This window comes from Osmerus eperlanus, chromosome 24 (assembly GCF_963692335.1).
Source record: "Osmerus eperlanus chromosome 24, fOsmEpe2.1, whole genome shotgun sequence".
NCBI lineage: Eukaryota > Metazoa > Chordata > Actinopteri > Osmeriformes > Osmeridae > Osmerus > Osmerus eperlanus.
In genome coordinates, this window is record NC_085041.1 from 5,893,172 (window position 1) to 5,918,229 (window position 25,058).

At 51.3% G+C, this 25,058-nt stretch overlaps 1 protein-coding gene across 1 annotated transcript in view; it reads left to right on the forward strand.

Annotated features, from left to right (window-relative positions):
• The window catches only part of palld (palladin, cytoskeletal associated protein), a 37,629-nt gene that overhangs the window by 522 nt on the left and 12,049 nt on the right, over positions 1-25,058 (forward strand). The window contains exons 2-11 of the mRNA XM_062450125.1: positions 1,138-2,139; positions 14,098-14,273; positions 14,537-14,603; positions 15,006-15,114; positions 15,199-15,267; positions 15,879-16,020; positions 16,144-16,167; positions 16,508-16,627; positions 16,859-17,288; positions 18,322-18,357. Of these exons, the coding sequence (XP_062306109.1) occupies positions 1,139-2,139; positions 14,098-14,273; positions 14,537-14,603; positions 15,006-15,114; positions 15,199-15,267; positions 15,879-16,020; positions 16,144-16,167; positions 16,508-16,627; positions 16,859-17,288; positions 18,322-18,357 (2,174 nt within the window). The 5' untranslated portion in view covers position 1,138. The remainder of the gene's footprint in view (positions 1-1,137; positions 2,140-14,097; positions 14,274-14,536; positions 14,604-15,005; positions 15,115-15,198; positions 15,268-15,878; positions 16,021-16,143; positions 16,168-16,507; positions 16,628-16,858; positions 17,289-18,321; positions 18,358-25,058) is intronic.

Here is a 25,058-nt window from a genome sequence, read left to right on the forward strand (position 1 = left end):
GTTGACTGTGGCAGTAACTGACCTTCTGTCAATCATTCTAGTTGCCTTCTTTCTGTATTACTCTTTTGAATGACAGCAAGACCTCAGACTCCCTCAGTGTGCATGTCTGTGTGAGTGTGGTACACTGAAGGCATTGATCAGTATATGTGTTTGTTATACATTATGACGTGTGTGTGTGTTTGTGTGTGTCTGACAGTTTCTGTGTGGTGTGTGTGTGTGCTTGGGTTTGTGTGCATGAAAGTGTGTATGTGTGTTAGATTGCACTACTGCTGTATAACGTAGCCCGGGGGAATTAAAAATAACAACAGCTGGTCTTCAGGACGCCATGGCAGGCAGAATGTCACACTCTGGTATCTATACCCCCACTGACACACACACTTGCACACACACACTCCAAGCACACATTTACTACCCACCACACACACACACTTACATACATCTTATCGGTCCTGATTCTGAAACATACCAGTATAGTACCAACGAACACCTACCAAAGCACTGAGCCAATCTGACATGCTGACATGCAGCATGCTAACCTGTAAACATATCTGATTTCCTGTCACATGTCTATTACCCCCCCCTTGAATGCAGATCAAGAGGTCATAATTTCAAATCCCCCCTGTATGTCGCTTTCAACTGCTAAGTGAATACATTATTATTAATCTTGAAAGAGAGGGAGAATATTTATATAATGGCATGAGTAGAGAGAGATTTATATAAAAAAAATTACATTGAGAGACGCAGAGAGAGGGGTATAAAATTTGAATAGTTAGATTGAGAGGTAGAGAGAGAGGGAAAATATTGAAGCCGGGAAGGAGGGAGAGAGTGACAGATGCCAGTCATGCCAACTAGGAGCCCCCAGCAGGCGTGTTAACACCCCCAGCTGTTCCCACTGTGTACCAGACTGAGGCATCCTCACGCTACTGTGTGTGTGTGTGTACAGGGTGTGTGTGTGTGTACAGGGTGTGTGTGTGTGTGTACAGGGTGTGTGTGTGTGTACAGGGTGTGTGTGTGTGCAGTTTGTGTGGATCCATTGTTCAACATGGAAGTCTTTTTATATTTGGTGTCCAGCTTGTGGTACTTCTCATTCCACCATAACTGTGTGTGTGTGTGTGCGCGCATGTTTGTGTGTTACAGGATGCAAGACGGGATCTGGAACCAGCCACTCCCCTTATCTGTGCTGCTGAAGGATCCGGAAGGAGGCGGGGGACTGGAGGGGGATGGGGGAGTGTTCTCGGAGGCGTCTTCTGAGGGAGATCTCTTCCTGGACTCGGCGGCATCGGCGGAGCTGGATTCAGGAGATTTCTCCCAGCTCTCTGCGTTCCTCAGCGCGGAGGAGATTCACCGCAGTCTGGATCTGGCCTTCGAGGCCTTCGGGGAGACTCCAGGAGACCCCCGAACGCCCACCTCCCCCCACGAGCTGGCCCTCCCCCACAACCTCCCCCTTATAGACAGTCCCAGCACTCCCCTTGTCCCACCCCAGCACAGTAAACCCCTCTCCCCAGACCAGGGAGTCCCAGTAAAGGTCACCTCCAGCCAGAGCGTCCTCCTAACCAGGCCCCAGCAGGCCTCATTCGGATCCCCAGCCTCGCCTGAAAAGTTTATCTGTCACAAGAGCATCCCCCCGGTGTACAAGCAGGACAAGCCGAGGCTGGTGCACGCGGGCCTGGAGCTGAACGAGCGTGCGGCATCCGCCACGGAGTTCTGCAGCCGGGCCGCCACCTTCATCGAGGAGCTATCCTCCATCTTTAAGGGCTCCGCGCGGCTGGAGCAGCAGGTGGACGATGACTCCTCCTCCCCCGACAGCGGATACCTGTCCCCCCGTGCCCACCGCCCCGCCCCCTCAGCCTCTGGCCCTTCCCGCCAGGGATCAGGACCCGCTAACCAGGAATTAGGCCCCACCCACCAAGGCTCCGGGTCTGCTCCCTCGCAGCCCCAGCCTCCCCCATGTGGTCAGCCTCCGGGGCTGGGGGAGGGGCCAACACCAGAGGGGGGTCATGGGGTGGGGGAGGGAGCTAGGGGGCTGGGGGAGCTCTCCCCCCCTCGCTTCTCCCAGAAGCTGAAGAGCCAGGAGGTGTCCGAGGGGAGCCCCATCAAGCTGGAGTGCAGGGTGACAGGAAACCCCCTGCCATTGGTCAGGTAAGGGAGTTCACCTTTATCACTTCTTGGTTTGTGTGGTCACATGATCTGTGTTTTTTTCTTCTAATGAAGCTGAACTGTTGGTCCCTCACGAAGTTCCTCCTCATCTGTGGGGTGATGTGGGAAAATCTTTAGCTCACGTGATTGTATTATTGTGGCTAACAAGTTTTTTATTTTTTTTATTTACGTTATTGAACCATGACACCTTGTAGAAGTTTCTGAGTGGGTGGACCTCACCATAGAATCAGAAGACAGATCTAACTGTGTAAGAATATGAACATGTTCAATATTTTTTTATACAGTGCGCCCTCCGTGGGCAAGGAAAAAAGACATCAAGCAATAAATAGATCAATAAAACCACAAAACACACCCTGGTTGTCCATGGTACATGTGTCAGCACTGTGTGTTTCAAGATAGTGAACACTGGAGGATTCTGGGGCAGTGCTTGTCTGTTATGCCTGGAATGTTCTAGAGAGCACAGGGCAGGATAATCACTGGTTAGCACCCACCGTAGCACAGGAGCACTGACTACACTGTTTAAAAGATTACACACACATCTATCAGTTTGTTTTAACAGTATCTATCTATATATCTATATATATACACACATTCCACACACCAGACTTGATCTCTCTCTGTGTCTCTCACATACACACACTTTAGTTCTGGCCTGTGTGTTCAGCGCACTAGACTTGAGCAGTACGGTGGTGTGTGTGTGTTTACTACCAGGGTGCGATTTACGGGGGGGTTTGGGGGGTCTGACCCCCCTAATTAAGACTTGGACCCCCCCAAAAGAGGTAAAAACCACAGGTCGGGGGGGGGGGGGGGTCGATACACGCCCTGGAAAAGAAGTTGACCCCCACGATTGTCATTGTATAATTCGCACTCTGTCCACTACACTGTATCTATGGTCCAGACGAAGTCTGACTGAGAAGTACAGTTACAGATGCTCTATATTTAGTCTGTTGCAAGACAGTTGATGTCCCTGTTGGTCTGCCGCTAGTTCCTTCCTGTCCCAGGAGAGTGGGTCTGTAGAGAAGAGCAGAACTCTAGAAAGTGTGTCTCTAGTGGAGAGTGGGTCTTTAGAGGATAGTGATTTCCTCTGGAGAGTGTGTGGTAGAGAGAGGGTTCAAGAGAGAGGGGTAATGCAGGAATTTAGAAGGGGGGGGGGAGCAGCAGGAGGTATGAGTTGTCTTGTTGACAGGTCGTTCTCAGAACTCTGGCACTGTGTGAAGGGGAGTTCCACTCTGTGTCATCATGGCTAGCGTCTAAAGGTTTGCAGGTGGCGTTTTGGTGGCTAGCGGTTAGCAACCAGAGGTTAGCAGCTAGCGGCCAGCACTTAGCATCGAGGCTGGGCGGTCAGCAGGCAGTGGTTAGCTGCTAGCGATTAGCATCGAGGCTAGCGAGCAGCCAGGTGCTGCCGGGTCAGAGGGTTCCTTCGATAGCTGCACCTTCCTAAGGGACAACACTCCCTGTCTGTTGCCTTATGGACGGCCCCTCCACACAAACTATAAATAACCTCTTTCTCTCTCTGGTGTCTGAGTGTGTCTTCTTCCATGACGTTGTTTACTGTGGTGCTGCTCTGTTAAACATAGAGACGTACTAGATACATGCTCACTGAGGGAGATATTAGCCCCCAGCCAGCCCCTGCTGGGTGGAGGGGAGAAAGAGGGGGAGAGTTGGAGGGAGAGCAAGAGGAGGGAAGGTGGGGTAGGGAGGAAGACAGGAGCACAGGAGAAGAGGTGGAGCAGAAGAGGAAGAGTAGAGCATGAGAAGAAGAGGAGGGTAGGAGAGAAGAAGAGAGAAGAGGAGGGTAGGAGAGAAGAAGAGAGAAGAGGAGGGTAGGAGAGAAGAGGAGAGAAGAGGAGAGAAGAGGAGGGTAGGAGAGAAGAAGAGAGAAGAGGAGGGTAGGAGAGAAGAAGAGAGAAGAGGAGGGTAGGAGAGAAGAGGAGAGAAGAGGAGGGTAGGAGAGAAGAGGAGAGAAGGAGAGGATGCAGGAGGGAGGTGGGGGGGAGGGGTGTGTGTTTGTTGAGGTCCTGTCCCCCCGGAGTGTTTTGTGACCCAGAGGAGAGAGACCTGGGTGGGAGTGGAGTGTGGGGGGGGGGGGGGGGGTGCTGGGACATGGATCTCTGCTGGGCTATAAGAGGCCTCCTCCTCTCCTGTATTAATAGAGCCCAGGCTCACAGGAGCCACAACCCGGAATGACGGCAATGCCATGACACGGTGCTTTCCTTCTCTCCACCTATCCCTCTCTATACCTCTCCCTTTTTCCACCTCTCAACCTCTTCCTCTCTCCCTTTATACCTCTCCCTTTCTCCACATCTCCACCTCTCTCAATCAGTGGCGGTTATAGACCAATTTTACTGGGGGGGCCAAGGGGGGGCCAGTGTTTAATCAGAGGGGCACATTAAAAAACATAAACAAATGATATTTAAACATTAAATACTTTAATTTTGCTTTACATTAAAATCATACAAACGGCTCTGGCTCTCCCTCTTCCAGCTCTCTCAATACTTTGATATGTTTCTCTAACTTTTTTATTTACTGGGGCAAAAAAGGCTGCAATGTCCCTTCCTCGTTTCATGATGACTACTAGAAGAAGAAAAACGTGTAAAAAAAATGTTCAGTCAGCTCAGGGGGGCCACAGGGGGGGCAGGGACATTTTTACAGGGGCACTGGCCCCTGTAGGCCCCCGTGTAGAACCGCCCCTGCTCTCAACCTCTTCCTCTCTCCACCCCTCCCTCTTTCTACCTCTCCTCACCTTCTCGGTGAATTGAAAGGTGGAGCAGAGGTCCGGAAGGAGGAAGAGGGGATAAGAGGAGAGAGGAAGTGAAGAGAACGTGAAGAGACTAAAGGGAAGTGAAACCGTTAAGGCTCTGCGGAGGTGGGAGAGAAGTAAGAGAGGAGAGGGGGATAGAGGGAACGAAGAGAGGAAGGAGGGAAGGGAAACATACGAAAACAAACACTGTGACTGTGTGTGACTGCAGACCGGTGCACTGTGTCCAGGTAGCAGTGCCCCTCTGCTCCCTCTTGCCACCAGGGGGCAGTGTGGTGTTGGGGTTGGCCTCTGAGGTGATCTCGTTGGGAAACCTTGTCTTGTCAGTATTAGTCAACAGCACCAGCTGAACTGTCCAGGAAGTCCTGAACACTTGAAGGACACATTTTGTGAAAGTATATCACCACCTGTCTGGGTTTCTACGGGGGGGGAGGTGGGAACGGGGGGAGGTGGGAACGGGGGGAGGTGGGAACTGGGGGGAGGTAAACACAGACGGCCTCTAACCCAGCTCATGGAGAATGTGAGTGGAGTTCCTGTAAACAGTGTGCTCCTCTGCTCTTCATCCATCTCTCTCTGAGACAAACACACAAGAACACTGACAGAGCCTGGCAGGGCCTTCAGACCTTGGGGGTGGGGGGGGGGGGGGGAAGTGACGGGGAGAGGAGGAGGAGGAGGGGGGGGGGTGTCAACTGAAGGGTCGTGGTGATGTAGGGCATTCAGCTACTCTGTTGCCGGAGATGGTTTATGACCTCCTAGAAGTCGGTCAGGTGGGCCAGGTTTGGTGCGTGTGTGTGTGAGTGTGCTGACCTGTAAGGCAAGTGAACCATTTTTTGTGTCTGTCATGTTTCTTAGCATCCTCCTGCTAATCTTATCAAGCGAGAGATACCAGCAGAGACACCAGCTGGATATACATGCATGTGTACGTGCCTGCGTGCAAGCTGTGTGTGTGTGTATGTGTGTGTTCTACCTGGTTGGGGAGTGTGGGTGTGTGTGCGCACACCCCACATTTGCTGAGGGGAGGAGTGGAGAAGAGAACTGCCTCATCTTGGTTTCTATGGCTTTAATTCCAACCATAACACACCCACACGGGCAGACACATACACCTACCTCAGAATGTTCCTACGTATGGGTGTATGTTCCTGTGTGCGTGCGTGTGTACTGCATCTCTATTATTTCCCACACCTCTGATCTCTACCTTCCCATTTCCCCTCTCGAGTCTGGGCTTTGATGGGTTGCCAGACCTGTCAGATATCCCCCCCCACGTACCCCTCCTCTTGTGTACTGACTCAGGGCTGGGAGTCCTGCCGAGCCTGGCTTTCCTGGGCTGGGGGGTGGGCCGTGGGGGTCGCTGGAGGTTGTCTGTGTCCTGTGTTACAGCTATTCTTGACCACAGAGAGTCTCGCTGCCACACAGACAGGGGAAATGCATCTTTAATGGTTGAGTTCCATCAAAGACATTCTGTAGCTGCGTCATGTAATTACCATGCATGCTCGTCTTGGTAACAAGGCCTCTTCTAAACTAGGAGAGAGAAGGAAGGAGGCAGCTGTGTGCAGGAACACACATTATACACGACACATACTCAAACTCACACGTACACACACACACACACACGTAGACACTCACACACAAATACACATGCTCGCATTCTCACACTCACGCACAAGCTCACATACACACAGACATACATGCACACTTTCTTTCTCTCACTCACTCACTCACTCACTCTCACACACACACACACACAGGAACTGGAGGAGCCAGGAGGAATTCTGGGAAGAGTCCCAAACAAGGCAGTATTCTCCAACAGACGCCATTCCTGAAACCCACGTTGGAATGTATCAAATATATGATCCCTGTTTAAAAAGACCAGCTTCTCTGCTTCCCCTCAGGAGAACAAACAGACTTTTACCAAGGAAGGTTGTGTTTTCATCTACACACACTGTGTGTCCCTCCTTTAGGCGTCAGCATGGCGTGTGTGTGTGTGTGTGTGTGTATTTACAGGCCTGTGAGGGTGTCAGTCTGACGTCTAAGTTAGTTCTCACCATGCTGAAGACTGACCTTGGTGCACGACGTGTGTGTGTGTGTGTGTGTGTGTGTGTGTGTGTGAGTGTTTAGGTAACATGTTGCTGTGTAAGAATGCAGTGAGCTAACAGGGTACAGCACTGGCTGTGTAGCAGCCAGTCCTGCTGTTCATTAAAGTTCTGGCCTTATTACTGCACAAACACACGCATATGCACACACATACACACAAACAAGCATGGTCCCACACACACACACACGTGCACCCAGGTCAGCATGGTGAGAACTGACTTCTACGTCAGACTGACACCCTTGCAGGCCTGTAAATACACACACACACACATTCTTTCTCTCTCACACACACTCTTTCTCACACACACACACACAGACCGGGCGATCAGCAGTTCTCCCTTCAGATGCGTCATTCTGTTTCTCACTGGGACACTAACAGCAGATATTCCCAACTTCCTTTCAACCATGACCCCCATAACCCCTCACTGTGTGTGTGTGTGTACGCATCTGTGTGCATGCGTGGGTGAGATTTTGTGCATAAAAGAGTGTGTAGCAGAAGTGTGTATGTGCGTTTTTCCCTGTGTGTATATAAGAGTGTGTGCGTTCCTGTGTGTGTGATTTATTGTTTGTGCCATGTGAGTGCAGAGACTGTAATTATAGTTGTGGTCTAGTGGAGGGCTTTCAGTAAAGGACCAGAATAGGGTGTGGTGAGAGGAGCGAGAAGAGAAGAGCGTGGGTAGAGAGAAGGAGAGAGGGTGAAGAGAGGCTGGGTAGAGAGAAGGAGAGGGTGATTAGAGAGGAGAAGAGAGGCTGGGTAGAGAGAAGGAGAGAGGCTGGGTAGAGAGAAGGAGAGAGGCTGGGTAGAGAGAAGGAGAGAGGCTGGGTAGAGAGGAGAAGGAGAGAGGGTGGTTAGAGAGGAGAATGAGAGGGTGGGTAGAGAGAAGGAGAGAGGGTGGTTAGAGAGGAGAATGAGAGGGTGGGTAGAGAGAAGGAGAGAGGGTGGTTAGAGAGGAGAATGAGAGGGTGGGTAGGGTAGAGAGAGGGGGAGTGGGGTAGGACGGTAAAAAAACAAAAGGATGGAGAGAAAGCAAGAGAGGGTTCTGGAAGGGAGCTCTCTAGAGTTGAGTAGAATACCAGGTCGGATACAAAGCATGTCCCTGGTAGACAAAGGCTGCAGTCATGCAGGGTGGAGGAGACTTGCAGGGTGGAGGAGTCTTACCGCAGAACACCTGGAGCGAGGGGGAGGAGGAGCAGAGGAGGAGGAGGGTGGAGTAGGAGGAGGAGGAAGGGGAGGGTAACTTGAAACCACAGGCACTGAGAGCTCTCCGAGCGTGAGAGATGTTCCTCTTAAGCTCCTTAGGTAAACACTTACACCTCATCATCACACACGCCCTTCACCCTCGCACACACCAACCAGCACACATATCACACTTGAAACACACCACGCCCGTCCACTTGGTCACAAACATCAGTATTCAGTTGAGCAGCCCAGTGTCTCCTAGTCCCTGTTCTCTCACTACAGGGGGTCTTTACTGTGCCCTGTGTCTCCTAGTCCCTGTTCTCTCACTACAGGGGGTCTTTACTGTGCCCTGTGTCTCCTAGTCCCTGTTCTCTCACTACAGGGGGTCTTTACTGTGCCCTGTGTTTGACTTCCGTTTCTGTGCACGAGTGTGTTTGACCACAAACGTTTTCTACATGGCTGCAGGCATACTTTACTGTCCGTCACACAGACTTAAAAGTTGATATGAGATCAAACAAGCTGTCTCTCCAGGTGCAGCTGTCTGCTTCTGCTCTGGGATCAGTTTGAGGTGGCTGTAGCTCCAGTGGTAGAGCATTAGACTGTGGAACAAGAGATCCCAGGTTCAAATCCCCCCCGCCCCCGTATGTTGCTTTGGATAAAAGCATCTGCTAAATGTGTGCAGTGTTATTACTCTAGTCAGGGGGTGTGAGTCAGCAGAAACCCTGGGGCTGGGCTGGGATCAGTGTTCTGGGCCGCATTCCCGCTCTCACCTGCTGGGTGACTCGATAGCCATCCATCATGGCGGATCAGGCGGTTACCATGGTTACCAAACCCAGTCATCTGTCCCTTTGATCTGACACTGAGGGGGTTTTCAGCCGGTCGGCATTCTTGTGAATGTGCCAGGGCTGGTGTGTGTGTGTGTGTGTGCCAGCCTGCCAGGGCATGTGATGGTGTGTGTCAGGATTTGGTGGTGGTGTGTGTGCCAGGGCTAGATTTACGTGCGCGGGTGTGTGTGGTGTGCACGTGTGTCTCCAGGGTCTGCTTTACGACGTCTCGAACATGATATGGGACTCATAAACATCTTCTCCTGATATGTGACAACATTACAGCTCATGGAAAGCTCCCTCTCACACGGCCTCCTCTCCTCTCCTTCCTCCTCCCCTCCCCTGTACTTCAGTGATGATGTCATAGAGACAGACATGGGGTCAGGACAGGAGACTCAGTTTAATGGGAAGGAGAGGAGAGGAGGAGGGGTGGAGAGTGTGTATGTGTGTGCGTTTAGGGAAGGATTAAGTTGTCTTGGGCTCCAGATGGTTCCAAGTGTGTTTGATGTCCTCGCTGTAGAACCTGTCCTCTAACGAGCAGGAAGAGGAGATGTGAGCTCGGAGACAAAACATCCAGGCTGATTCAGTCACAATTCATTTGTGAATCTGTACCGATTCATTAGTGATTCTCTGCCGATTCATTAGTGATTCTGTTGTGATTTGGTAATGATTCAACAGCAGTTGTTCAGCAGCAAAACAACCTTTCCAGACAACAGTGTTTATTTCCTCCGTAGTTAAGGGGTCTGCTTGTCGTTTGTGTGGAACAGATCTGTGAACATGAGCCTCCACTGCTGGCCTGCGTAGCTGGAATTAATGTCTGACTGATCAGCACATCTGTTGATTTAAATGTCCCCTCAGCCAGCCAGCCTCCATGTCTCTGGGTCTGCATTGTTTGGTTGCCCTGGAGAATACAAGGGGTTGTCGTGACAACGCGGTCCCATCTCCATGTGGTGTCATGTGACCCGGATGTGACCTTCTAAACAGTGATACAGTGTGTGTGCGCGGGTGTGATTCCATGCAAGATTGTTTGGAAATTTGTAATAGGATTGTGCTTTTAATGCTCTGTGTGTGTGTGTGTGGGGGGGGGGGTTAAGTATTTCCTATCAAATTGAGGAATCTGTATATGCTCATTGACCTTGAACCTTTTAGAAAAATGGCTTAACAGACCCCATCATGATTTAGAAACCATAAACACACAAATACAACCAAGCACAGTGTGTGTGTGTCCGTCCATGGGGTACAATCATGCAGAGTTCAGGGCCATCTGTTCCAGCCAGCCAGGTGCTGCCTGCTCTAAGTGGTCTATTTCTATCTCATCTCTATTTTCACCAGCCAGGAGTGGCCTACACACGTAGGGGAGTCAGGTGGCTGAGCGGTTAGGGAATAGGGCTAGTAATCTGAAGGTTGCCAGTTCGATTCCCGGCCGTGCCAAATGAGGTTGTGTCCTTGGGCAAGGCACTTCACCCTACTTGCCTCGGGGGGGAATGTCCCTGTACTTACTGTAAGTCGCTCTGGATAAGAGCGTCTGATAAATGACTAAATGTAAATGTATCTCACTCTTGACTGGGTCTGCAAACCGACAAACCGTTGGATCAATGAACTCTGGTGTTCCTGTTATAGAGACAGGGTGGGGGTTCTAGGGACGGGAGGTGTAGAAGGGCTGGGGTACCGGGGATGATGGGAGGGGGGGTACCAGGGATGATGGGAGGGGTGGTACCAGGGATGATGGGAGGGGGGGTACCAGGGATGATGGGAGGGGGGGGTACCAGGGGCTGGAACCAGCAAGTCTGAAGCTCTTCTGAGAGACACCCAGGTCAAATATGCTGTCAGTACGAGACAGAGAGGTTTCTGGAAACATGCCAAGGGACAAGAGTCCAACTTTGTTAAAGTCAAGATTCCCCTCCTCCCCTCTCTCAGTAGTTCTCTCTCTCTCTCTCTCTCTACTTGTGTGGAATTTGTCATGTCTCAGAACTGCCCCCTCCCTCCTTTTTCCTCCCTCCCTCCCAGTGTGTGTCAGGGTGGGTGTGTGTGTGTCAGGGAGGATGTGTGAGAGGCTGCAGTAGCGGCTTAGTGGCTCGTCTCTCAGTGAGTGAGGAAGCCTTCCGTGACATCACAGTGATACTGGGGGAGCGACCGCCGAACGCTAGCTCAGGTAAGGAACTCTGAAGTCTGCACTGGTGGCAGTGCTGTAGAGTGGTTGGGGTTAAGGTTAGAGTTGAGCCTAACTGGCTTGGTGGGTGAATGTTGTCCTATGACTGGTGTCTGTCAGCCCCACTGCTAGGCAGATTGTGTAGTGAACCTGTTAGCTTGCATCAAGGGATCTATATATACTTGTGCGTTTACTTTTCATTCATTTAGACGACGCTTTTATCCAAGGCGACGTAAAGATAGTGCATGAAGAGAGTGCAGCTGAAGATTGAGGGTCAGGAGTGCGTAGTTCTGTAGTATTTCAGTGGTCAGAGTCAAGGACCAGTCTGTATTGACTAACCACATCGCAGTGTGATATATATGTATACAATAGGATTGTTTCTCGGCTGGAGTGGATAGTAAGATTGTAGGTTTTGATGGCGTAACCCCAGCATAGTTTGTTTGTGTGTATACTAAGGATATTTTTTCTCATGTCACTCATTGACAAAGTGCACTAAGTGTGTTTGCTCTTCTCTGGGCCCCCTGGGCCTCCCAGCGTAAAGCGCGCACACACACACTCACAAACACACACACACACACACTCACAAACACACACACACACACACTCACAAACACACACACACATTCACAAACACGCACACACACGTATTCACAAACACACTGATACTTGACCTTTCACTTCAGACTCTTCCCAGTCTTGTCTGATAGGAGACGATAGATTATCTTTAGCTTTTATGTTGACTAGTGCACGTCTGTTAGTTTCAGTTTGTGAACCATATTTGAAACATTTTGAATCACTACAATAATGTGGGCTGATGAAACTTAGATATTGGTGACAGTGGTGTGTGTAGGAATGTGTGTGTTTTTTTGTGTTTGTGGGGGGGGGGGGATTTCAGCTGCCTCACACACTTCTCTCAGCACAGTTTGCTCTCTCTCGCTCTTTCTCTTTTAAGCACAAACACACAAACCCGCACACGCACAATCTATATCCCCCAGCTGTCCTCTCAGCTTGTATAAATGGCTCTAGTGTTTCTAGCTCTAGTGTTTCTAGCCTTTTCTGTCACTAGGAGAAGGATTCAGCCAGCCATCAGCCCTGTCCTCCTAAACATGGAGCACTTCCACCAGCATCGTTCTGTATGATCACCTACCTCTTTGAGGTTGCCAGGTTTGCTCCTGGTTCTAGAGAGGGCAGAGAGCTCCAGGGGAGGTGGCCAGGTTTGCTCCAGGTTCTAGATAACAGATAAGTCCTTCCTGCTTGTCATAGGTGGTAAAGTAATTGTGTTTTAGTGTTTTATTTCTCTGTCTCTTTCTCTCTCCCTCCCCCCTCCCACCCCTATCTCTTTCTGGCCTCTACTCCTGGGTTTATAATGAAACTGAGCTTCATAAAACTTTCAACAGCAGCAAATAAGAGACACGGTCAGTGAGAGACCACAGCACACACAGGAGAGACCAGGACAGAGGGGGCGGGGGGGGGGGGAGAGCTGTGAAGAGGAGGGAAGCGTAGGGGATATCACATACTGGAGAGGCTAAGGGAGGTAGGGAGTAGCCTCTAGAGGTAGGTAGAGGCCGGTAGAGGTAGGGAGAGGCCAGGGTTAAGTGATGAGGGGTGTGGGGTTGAGTAGCAGGAAGCTGGAGAGCAGTGATAGGGCTCAGACCTGGCTCACTTGCTTCCAGAGGAAAGGAGAGGCCTAGACTTACAGTCAGGTAACGCTCCGATACTCTGGCACTGCTGGCTCCCTACACACCCTACACACAACCATTGTGTGTGTGTTTCATCATGTCATTGTGTTACAGGGTGTGTGAAAGGAACTGGGTGTTCGAGGGTTTTTATCTTCAAAAGCATTTAAAATTCCTCACAAAGTGACTGTGTGCCACTTTCTCTCTCTCTCTCTCTCTCTCTCTCTCTGTCTCTCTCTCTCCCTCCGTTTCTCTCCCCCCTCCCTGGTGTTCAGGACATTCCTCAGTGCATGGCTAAGAGGTGTTGGAATTAAACAATGAACAAATCTGTATCTGACTGTTTACTCAGTCATCGTGTCTAATGGCAGGCCCATTACAGCTGGATTAATGTGAGGTTTCCTTGTGCTTCTCGTAGCGAATGGATTCTGTTTCTGACTGGTCCAACCGAACCCCCAAGCTGTAGGTTCTCCATCCACCACACAGAACCTTCATGTTCTCTGCTTCCACCAGAGTTGACCTTCAGGAGCAGCTCTCTGATCAGGGAGGGGTGGGGAGGGCGGGCAGGAGGAGTGTTGAGAGCAGAGCAGGACCAGGCAGGGGAATGCTGGGAATTTTCATCCAAGATGGCCCGAAGTTCCCGCAGGGGTGGTGAGCAGAAGAAGGGAACAGCTGTGCTTCCGACATGTTGATTTATTCCTGTATCTCCTCCTATTCCTCCTTCAATACCACGTTGGGGTCAAGAGGTGGAGACAGAAACATAGGCTCTGGGCGTGTGGTGTGTGTTTTTGTGTGTGAGTTGGTAGCTCATTTACATTTAGTCATTTAGCAGACGCTCTTATCCAGAGCGACTTACAGTAAGTACAGGGACATTCCCCCCGAGGCAAGTAAGGTGAAGTGCCTTGCCCAAGGACACAACGTCATTTTGCACAGCCGGGAATCGAACCGGTAACCTTCAGATTACGAGTCCGACTCTCTAACCGCTCAGCCACCTGACTCCCTTTTAGTTGGTTTGAGGAGAGGTGAGAGAGACTGTCGATTCTGTGAGACTCAGAAGGGTGGAGAAGGGCTCGAACACTATAGAACCACCCAGACAGGGGAAGAGGAGGGAGGGGGGGGTGGAGGTGTGGCGGGTTCCTGTAACACGTTGCCCGAGGGTGCCATTTATTCAAAAGGGAAAACTTTCTCAGACATGCCCCCACTCATTTCTTATCTCTCGCTGTCTGTTTCTGTGTGTGTGTCTGTCTGTCTGTCTGTCTGTGCAGGTGGTTCTGCGAGGGCCGGGAACTCCACAGCAGCCCAGACATCCAGGTGTGGCGCGACGGCGACCTGCACACGCTGGTGATCAACGAGGCGTTCGAGGACGACACGGGCCGCTACACCTGCGTGGCGTCCAACAGCCTGGGTGCCGACCACACCGAGGCCGAGGTCTACATAGAAGGTGGCTGGAGTAGCATAGGACCCCCGGCTAGCCTGCTCATCACCAGGGTTATTATTGTTCTGATCATCAGGGTTTGTTGTCACGGTCATACAATCCTGAACGTTCTAGAATCTCAGTAAAGGAGTGTGTTCGACAGGTTCTGGAATGAATGTGTCGAGGTTCAGGTTCTAGAATGAACCACCGTGGCGTGCAGGCTCTAGAATGTGCTGCGTGGTTCTGGAATGTCATGATGTCTCCTCCTCGTCTGCTCTGCTTCCCTTTAGGAGCTTCGTCTTCAGACTCAGAAGGAGAGGGCTCGGCGTCCAAGCACCGGTCAGAAGACATGGCTCAGTATGTGACCCCTCACCTCTGACCCCCTACCCCCATTCCTCTGAGACACTACGTCTCACCTCCCCTGTCTGTACGTCTCACCTCCCTGCCTCTATATCTCTCACCTACCAGACGCCTCCCTTTTCTGTTTACTAGCGTCTTGGCACTCTCTGCCAGTGACATCATCCTCCTAGTCACTGGGGAAACCGTTTTGCAAGGTCCCTTAGTCATTTATGAGGTGAAAATGGGACCGTAAAAACTGGTTTTGTAGCGTAGAGAAAAGAGACTGCAGCTGTTTCTGTGAGAGGAGAGCAGATATGACCAGAGAAACCCAAGATCAGCTCCTCACCTGAAGGGGTGGGGTTAGGGTCAGGACACCATGGACCTTGTTTAACTGGTCTCTCTGTGCTGTCTCTCTCACAGGGTTCAGAAGAAGACCACCTCTGTCTCCTTGACGATCCGTTCCTCCTCCCCCAAGACATCTGACCCCCAACCTCACCGTTCCACCCTTGTCCAGCCCTTCACTCAGCGGGTACACACATACACACACATGTACACCCACACACACACACACACAGCAACTGTTCCATTCTGAGTGTGTGTGTTGTGTTCTCAGATGCAGAGTCCAGTCTCCTCTCTCTATGGGGGCGACGGCCCTGTCGCGGCCCCCCCTGTCTTCACTAAGGTAAGCACTTAGAAAGACGCACATTCACCTCCCTCCCTCCTCCCTTCCTTCCTTCCCTCCACCTCCCTCCTCTCCTCCTTCCATTCCTTCTACCCTCCTGCTCTCCTCCCTTCCTTCCCTTATCCTCCCTACCACAGGTAGTGAGTCATGTAATGGGGGGAAGATCTTCAAAAAGGCCAGACGAAGCCATGAGCTCTGCTCCTCTCCTCTAAATCCTCCTCCTCCTCTAATTCATCCCTCGTTACACAACACGTTTGTTTGTCTTGTCCTCCCCCAGGAGTGGGTAGGTAGTTACTCATCCCTGAAGTCACCTAGGCCACACACACACATGTGCCCTCACACACACACACACACACTGCTGATTGATAGAGGGTTTGTACTCAGGCGTGTTGACAGCTTGGAGAGGGAGGATGAGTGCACGAGGGCCTCTTCATGGATCACTTCCTGTCTCTGTCTCCGTGACACTCCAAGCTGCCCTGTGATTGGCTGCTGTGTGATGGAGTGTTATTGCTTGGGTCAGAGTCTGCTGACCTCACACCCCTGCCTCTGTCCCTTTCTCTCTCTCTCTCTGTTCCTCACTCTTTCTGTCCTCTCTCTCCCTCCTTCCCCAGGTGTTGGTGGACTCCCAGGCCTCGGAGGGCCAGGTGGTGGTTCTGGAGTGCCGTGTCCGAGGCAGCGCGCCCCTGCAGGTGCGCTGGTTCCGCCAGGGCCAGGAGATCCAGGACTCCCCAGACTTCCGCGTCCTTCAGAAGAGTAAGACGAGCCGGCCTTGAGCCAGGCTTGAGCCAGCCTTGAGCCAGGCTAAAACCTGTTAAAAATCTCCTCTAACCTCCCTTTCCTCCCCTCCTCTCTCCCTGTCGCTCTGCGTTCCGACAGAGCCCCGCTCCGCTGCAGAGCCAGGTAAGAGCGACATCACTTCCTGTCAGCTTTGCTTGTTTGTCAACAGTCGCAGATTCTATCCTGCTCTTGCTCTTGCATCATCGGCTGTCTGTCTGGCCGTGATTGACATCATCAGCCTGTGACCTTGTTCTGACCTCACCCATATTGTGACACACGTGTCTGAGGGTGTGTGTGTGTCTGAGGGTGTGTGTTTTGTCTGTGTACGTTCACGTAGAGAGAGTTTCCCCATCTGGAACAGTGTGACTCACATGCAGCAGGTGTTCCTGACAGTAGCACTCTGACGTTCTGACGTCTGTCTGTCACAGCTTTGCAGAGTTCTAACCCTTGTTCTGTGTTCCAGAGGAGATCTGCACGTTGGTGATCTCGGAGGCGTTCCCAGAGGATGGGGGCGTGTTCTGCTGCACCGTCACCAATCCCTACGGCTCCCTCAGTAGTTCCGCCCACCTCTACGTCTCTGGAGGTGTGTCCGACAGGCCCCGCCCCTCAGCATCATCTGCTCTGCCATTGGACAGTCTGATTTAAATAATGAAATGCATTATATTTATAGCTCTATAAATTAGATGGTTAGAGTTAACTGCCTAGCTGGGTTGAAGGGTTAGAGTTGGGAATACTACAGATTATGGATATTTTGGCTGAAAGACGGTAGGATGAGAGGAATAGTAAGCTAAGATGATGTGTGTTTCTTTCTCAGCAGCGGAAGACTTGCCCACTAACGGTGTAACCAGGGGTGACGTATACGGGGACAACACTATGTTGGAAGACGCCCAGGCCTTCCCCCCGCCCCCCCCGCCCACCGAGATCAGCCAATTGGAGCTGCCGCCCAAGGCCCCGCTGAGCGTGGAGGGTTACCATGTCAACGAGGTGGAGATCTGGCCAAGCGTGTCAGCGGTCCAGCCAGGCCCTGAGGGGGTGGAGCCAAGCCAGGGGGCGGGGCCAGGTCGCAAAGGACTGCCCGTCAGCCCCCCACCTCCCCACAGCCCACCCAGAGACCACCTCCCCCCCCCTCCTCCACCTGAGTCTGTTATGGATGTTCCAGCTTCTGCCCCAGCCTTGACCCCAGCCTCGACCCCAGCCCCAGGGAAGGAAGGGCCTCCACTGCCCACCAAGCCTAAACCTAAGCTGTGAGTAACCCTCTAACCCCTCCCCTCCTCCCTACTCCCCGCTCCACCTCTATGATCTCTCCTCCGGCTCAAACCTGAAAACATTCCAGTGACGTTGGTTTGGTGTCTGTGTCATCGTCTTGTCTGTGGCCTGTATGTGTGTGTGTTTGTATTCGTAAGGGCTGGGTGTGTGTGGCCTGTCTGTATGGGCCTTGTTTGTGTGTGTGTGTGAGTGTTTTTTGTGTGTGTGTCTGTGTGTAAGTGTATGTCAGGGTGTAATGCCTGATATCACCAGATAAGTCTGATGATATCATGTCTATACTTCTACCCCCTCCCTCTCATTCCTCCCTCTCTTTCCTCCATCTCATTCCCTCCATTGGGTCCTTGTGGTCTTATAGTCTTGATGTTCAAGGCTTGTGCTGGGAGCAGTCTGGGTGTTGAAGGTTTGTCTTTGGTCCAGATGGGTGTTGGGGGCCTGTGCTGTTTCAAGATAGATGCTGAAGGTCTGTGTTGGGTCCAGATGGGTGTTGAAGGTCTGTGCTGTGTCAAGATAGATGTTGTGGGCCTGTGCTGTGTCAAGATAAATCTTGTGGGCCTGTGCTGTGTCCAGATGGGTGTTGAAGGTCTGTGTTTGGTCCAGATGATGTTGAAGGTCTGTGTTTGGTCCATATGATGTTGAAGGTCTGTGTTTGGTCCAGATGATGTTGAAGGTCTGTGTTTGGTCCAGATGGGTGTGGAAGGTCTGTGTTTGGTCCATATGGGTGTTGAAGGTCTGTGTTTGGTCCAGATGATGTTGAAGGTCTGTGTTTGGTCCATATGATGTTGAAGGTCTGTGTTTGGTCCAGATGATGTTGAAGGTCTGTGTTTGGTCCATATGATGTTGAAGGTCTGTGTTTGGTCCAGATGATGTTGAAGGTCTGTGTTTGGTCCATATGGGTGTTGAAGGTCTGTGTTTGGTCCAGATGATGTTGAAGGTCTGTGTTTGGTCCAGATGGGTGTTGGAGGTCTGTGCTGGGTCCTCTGTATCTTAACTGTGTGTCCTCTCTGCTTGCAGAGAGGAGAGTAGAGCGGAGGAACTACAACATGGCAGGTAAACATCTGTCTGTCTGGTGGGGGGGGGGGGGACAGTGTCTAATACCAGACACATTAAGCTCCTTGCTTGGCGGGGAGGGGGGGGGTGAAGGGTGAGCTTTGCATGGGTGACCCTCGCATGACCCCTGTCTGCCCCGCCTGTCTGCCTTCCTCACACACTTCACTCAGTTATCAGCCAGTAATGGCAGCAGAGCAGCCTGTGTCATTAGGGGTCATTAGGGGTCATTAAGGGTTATTAGGGGTCATTGCTGTGCTGGTTAGGCTGTTTATGACCTTGCTGACTTGACTGGCTGACAGGCCGAGCCGCGGCCGCCACCATTTGCAACCTACGACCTCTGGTCACATGGGTTGTGTGGCTGGTTGTGTGTGTGTGTGTGTTCCCCCTGTGCTCTGCTCTGGTTCCTGTGGTCTACACTCGAGGAGTTAGTTAGTTAGGGGGAGGGGGGACACAATCTGGAGGAGTTGAGAAGGGTTCAGAGGTTAGAACTGCGACGGCTCTTCATCATAGAGCTAGACTCTACCATATCAGTGTGAGCTCATTTGGCTGCTGCTGTATGTGTGTGTGTGTGTGTGTGTGTTGGTGGATTTATGAGCTGCGGTGTGGGGGAGAGCTCACCAGGGGCTTGAAGGGACACGCGTGACCATGTAAATAATCACATCACACTGGAGCAATAACACCTGGAGAGCATAAATCCACTGTCCGCGTATGTATGTGTGTGTGCTGTGAGAGTTGACAGTGTGGTATCCTTTTCCCTGTGTATTGATGAATACTGATGCCAGCTTGGTGCGGCGTTTCCCAAGAATTGTTTTGGTTTGAAACAGGTTACGACACACTGCCTGGGTAAGCAAATCTGCAATCTCTCTCTGCTTCAGAACTGGTTTCTGACTGGCTAGGGAGTGTATCATGTGGTTGTCACCATGGCGGAGAGGAAGTTGGTTCTGGTGATTGTTACTCGGAGACAGCTGTGGTCATCGGGGCGTGTGATCAGGGTGTGAGACGGCTGTGGTCATCCTTCCTGTATCAGACCAGCCCTGTAGCCTCCCCTCACCATCTCCATCCCCCACCCCCTCCACCCTCACCATCTCCATCCCCCACCCCCTCCACCCTCACCATCTCCATCCCCCACCCCCTCCACCCTCACCATCTCCATCCCCCACCCCCTCCACCCTCACCATCTCCATCCCCCACCCCCTCCACCCTCACCATCTCCATCCCCCACCCCCTCCACCCTCACCATCTCCATCCCCCACCCCCCCCTCCACCCAGAAAGACCACACACTGACTCATCACACACAGGGAGGCTGCATTCCTGTAAACACATGAGACCGTTTGGATATTAAGTAACATTACATTTAGCAAGGCGTGGGCTTCCATAAAATACCCCAAGGCTCATGGGTAATCGATACGTGTCTCATCCTTTATATGTTCAACCTGTGGGGGGTTCCAGGAAGCGGGGGATGTGGTCACATGAGCCACATGGTAGATTGACAGGAAGCAACAACCAGAGGTCAAGGGTCGCTACAGTATAGGTGTCAGAATGCCAGCAGAAAATGTATGCGAATAAGGTCACAACCCCAACATCTGGCAGCTTGCCTCATGATATCCGGGAACTCCCATTCCTGACACACACACATACTCACACACACACTCATACACACATCATAACTGAGGTGCTGCTATCGAGAACATGCAGGAGCTTAAAACAACAGCCTGTCTGGATGTAACTCACACCGTGTGTGTGTGTGTGTGTGTGTGTGTGTGTGTGTGTGTGTGTGTGTCCAGCCGTGAGCAGCGTAGCGGTCATACCAGACAGATTAAGATGCTGATCCCCCTCCTGCCCTGGCTGGTTGCCGGGGACGACGTTGTCAGGGTAGCAGTGGTCAACTAAAACAAACCAAGGCCACTTCTTACCCAAATCAACCACTCTGTGCCAACATCATATGCAGACACACACACACATGTATTTTCACACACACATGTATTTGCCTCGGCTCTATGGTCGTGGTTGTGTTGTATCTATGGTTGTTTTGTGTTCAGGCCAGATCTGCGGTGCTGGCCTGGTCACACACACACACATACCGGTGTTGTGAGTCAGAGGCCCTGTTGTCCCAGCAGGGTTTGTGTTTATGAGGTGGTACTGCTACACTCTCTAACAGGGTACTAATTGTACCTTTCTAGGAGAGGAGGAAGAGGGAGAGGAAGAGGAGAGGTATTGGGTTCATGAAGGTGGGAGAACACGCTGGAGATGGAGAGAGTAGACGTGAGAGAGACAGGGCAGGAGGGAGAGAGAGAGGGCAGGAGAGAGAGAGGGCAGGAGAGAGAGAGGGCAGGAGAGAGAGAGGGCAGGAGAGAGAGAGGGCAGGAGAGAGAGAGGGAGAGAGGGCAGGAGAGAGAGAGAGAGGGCAGGAGAGAGAGAGAGAGGACAGGAGAGAGAGAGGACAGGAGAGAGAGAGAGAGGACAGGAGAGTGACAGAAAGAGAGAGGAACCAGGAGTGAGAGAGAGGGAGAGAAAGAGAGAGGGACCAAGAGCAAGATAGAGGGAGAGAAAGAGAGGGACCAGGAGCAAGAGAGAGTGAGAGAAAGAGAGGGAGCAGAGAGGTGAAGAGTGGCAGCCAGACCCAGAGAGGGAACGTCCTTATAAGGACATGGGGAGCCGCAGGATTGGCTGAGGCAGTCGACGGTCTAACAGGATTGGTTAGAGTGACCTTGGAGGAATGGAGAAGGATTCCTTATAAGGGAGCTGCAGCTGACCCTTAGAATACCGGAGGGGAGAGAGGGAGGGAGGGGGGAGAGGGGAGAAAGGGAGAGAGGGGAAGAGAGAGAGAGAGCAGGGACAGAGGTACAAAGTGAGTGAGTGTTTTATAGTGTGGTATTCTGAGAGTGTGCTTTACTTGTGAGTTGACAGCATGGAAACAAGCACGTCTTGCTGGTCCCCTGGTGGGACAGATTGTGTCTCTGGAGAGAGAGAGAGGGAGAGACAGAGAAGGAGAAAGAAAAAGTTGTGGTATGTATAACATGTTCAGGGAATCACATTGTTTCCACGTGAAGTCAATCAACCCTCATTAGAACCTTTGTCCACATATTGGCCTTGATCTGTGTTGGGTATGTGAAATGTGTGTGTGGATGTATGTATGTAGTTATGTAGGTAGATATGTGTGTGTGGAGTGTATTTCGAGGTGTGTGTGTGTATGTAGGTGAGTGTGTTCTGGGTTCTAAACCAGACTGACAGACAGCTTCCTGGCTGGCGGATGGAGTGACAGTAATTACAGGGTGTGTATGACATCACAGCCTGGTGTGTTCTGCTCCTCCGTCAGACGGCCATCAGGAGAGGGGGAGACATGAGGCCTGCACTGCTTTTTATCGCTCTCTCTTTTTCTCGCTGTCACTCGCTTTCCCTCTGTGCCTTTCCATGTCAAATTTTCTTCCCCACAATCTATTTTCTCCATTTCTATCTCCTCCCATCTTATAGCTAGCTGAGGAGCAGTGGGTTGCTGTCACGCTTCTACTCTCACTCTGAAATCAAGGCTGTTTCTGCATCAAAGCTTTAAGCTTTTATTGTAAAAGTCAGACTTTTAATTAAAAAATAGATTTTCAGCGCAAGGCTGGGGCTTTTATTGTGAAGCGCTTACTCCGAGCAAGGCAGCGGCTTTTATTGTGAAGGGGCGGAGCTGAGACAGTTGCAGACTGACTCATGCAACCAGTAAGCGAGAGCGTCTGTCACTGTCTGGTTGCCCGCTGTATAAATACCTTACCTGCACACACACACGTACACACACATACACACTCCTACAAGGAATACCTGAGACTACATTAATCTCCTTGGATCTCCGCTAATCTGAAGGTACAGATCTAGATTTTTCTCATGGGATTAGTTGTTTAGTATACTAACTGTGAAATTTTTGTCAACGTTACTTAAAACGCTGCATGACAGTTTGTGGAGATAGTTTGCGAAAATAAGCAAAGTCTAACAAACTCTAACTACGACTAACTCTGGAGAAGGACTTTTCACTAGTCCCAACGCTACCTAATAACGGACTGTGTTTGATATCGTTTGACAAACGGTACAAATGTGGTCTCAGTAGGGATATAGCCTACAACTCGACTGTTGAACTGTAACTGGTGTAACTGAGAAGGAGTGAGTGAGGAAGAGGACAAAGGATGGATGGAGAGGGAGGAAGGAAGGCTTTCTCTCTGTCAGTGAGCTGTGCCAACTCAACGCAAGCTAATGTCATAAGCATGTGAGGCAGCAGCAGTCTGAACAGTAGGGCTGGAGATGGATGTTCACTCACCGGAGGCTCGGGGGAGAGAGAGACAGGAGAGAGGAGAGAAAGGGTGAAATGGAGAAGGAGAGAGTGAAGAAAGGAGAGAAAGAGGGAGAGAGGGGAAAGTTGAAAGTTTTAGGATTGCAGCTAGTGTGGTGTTGTTGGTGTGTCAGCAGTCCTGTAGGCACTGTTGTGTGTGTGTGTTGTGTTGTGTTGTGTGTGTTGTGTGTGTGTGTTGTGTGTGTGTGTTGTGTGTGTTGTGTTGTGTGTTGTGTTGTGTTGTGTGTGTGTGTTGTGTTGTGTAGGTAGTGGGATTGGTTGTCTCTCCTGGCGTCTCTGGTGGATTAGCTAACACAAAAGAGTCTGTTAGGTGAGACCGGCGATGGCAACTTTGGCTGGTACTGTTTCAACCCTCTCGCTTTCTCTCTGTCTTTGTCTCTCTCTCTCTCTCTGTGTCTCTCTCTCTCTCTCCTCCTGTTTCACCCCTGCTGCTAATCCTGTTTGATAGCAATGTCTTTCCCATTCCGATCCATAGAAGAATGTCTTTGGCATTCCTGCTATAGAGAAAAACACTCCACTCACTGGGCAGACGGAGGGAGGGAGAAAGGTGAAAGAGTTTTGTGTGAGCGGTACTGGGAGGAGGCCGAGAAAGAAAAGGAAGAGAGACGGAGAGAGAGAAAACGGAGAGAGAGAGGAGGGGAGTAGAGGGTAAAGATGAGAGAGAGGGAGAGGAGAAAGAGAGGGGTTCCAGAGGGGAGCTGCTCTGGGTGGAATAAGACTCGCTTTGGGCTGCTTTTAAAGAGAAGGAAAAGAAAACAGTCTGGTCCTGTTTTATGTGGTGAGCAATTAGAGCTGGGTGGGGGGGGGGGGAGGGTGGAGAGAGGTGGGGGTCAAGGGGGGGGGGGGCGGTGGTGGAGAGAGGGAGGGAGGGTAGGGGGGGCATGTTGTTGAAAGGAGGTTTGGGAATTAGCAGAACAAAGCCAGGAGTCTGTCCAAGAGAAAGGAGGAGGTGGAAGAGAGAGAGAGAGAGAGAGAGAGAGAGGAGGTGGTGGGGGAGAGAGAGGATTCAGGGAGAGGAGGTGGAGGAGAAAGAGAGGAGTCAGAGAAGGTGAGAGAGGAGTCAGAGAGTGAGAGGGAGGAGGTGGATGAGTGTCTCTAACACAAGAGAGACAGACCATTTATGTTTCAGATACTGTAGGCTGCTCTGTTCTGCATGGTACATGTTGCTCCGAGACTGTTTCTGAATCACATTGATGAAAAAGGAGAGAGGTGCGGTGTGTGTGAGAGAAAGAGAGAGGCTACTGTATGCCTCATGTTCATGGGGGTCAGGTCAGTGTATATACTCAAACTGTAGTAACCACACCTTCAATTCCAAATACCGTGTGTTGGTTTGTTATTCTAAACACCAGTTCAAGGATTGTGTGTGTGTTAGTGGTTTAACTGAGCTGTGCTCAGATGATGTCAAACATGAACAGTGCTGACTGGGCAATCAACAAATAAGCATCCCCCACTAGATAGAACAATCTGTCAGCCAGCCAACCAGCCAACAAAGCCAGTCGACCAGCTAGTGTCAGTCATTCGGTCAGCCAGCCAGCCATTCAACTGCAGGTTGACACATAGGATGATGTCCTGGGTGTGGTTACCGGGGAAATGGGTGAGGAGAGCTGGAGCCAGGTGCTCTCAGGCAGGGGATGGAGCTAGCCCCCACTGCTCTGATTGATTGGCTGGGTGGGGTGTGCGTTTCCACGGTAGCAGCGGTGTTTGTCTAGTGGGCGTGGGGGTGGAGCTGTGTGAGGTGGCTGGGTCATCAGTCACTCATGGTTGACGAGACCACAGACGTTCTGTGCCATATGTGCACCAGCATGCTCTCCATGCGCACACTGGTTGGCCTGCCTCTCTTCCACTCGCCCTTACCTCTCTCCCTCTCTCCCTCAACTCTCCCTCCATCCTCCTTACCTCTCTCCCTCAACTCTCCCTCCATCCTCCTTACCTCTCTCCCTCTCTCCCTCAACTCTCCCTCCATCCTCCTTACCTCTCTCCCTCAACTCTCCCTCCATCCTCCTTACCTCTCTCCCTCAACTCTCCCTCCATCCTCCTTACCTCTCTCCCTCCATCCTCCTTACCTCTCTCCCTCCATCCTCCTTACCTCTCTCCCTCTTCGCTACCGCATCTATCCTGTTGTTCAAATTAGAAGATGAATAGCAGCTGTATTACTGTTTTCCTTTATTGACACACACGCAGTAGGAAGTGTTCTTTTGTTGTTTACCTCATTAATGTTTATTTACACTCAACAATTTCCTGTCCTCCCATTGCGGCTTCCTGTCAGTGTTGGCAGAGGAGAATGAAACCTCTGGCCCTCTTGCTCTCTATTCAGGCCCCTACACACCTGGTCCCCTACACCAGCCAGCCAGCCAACCAGTCAGTAAACCAGCCAGC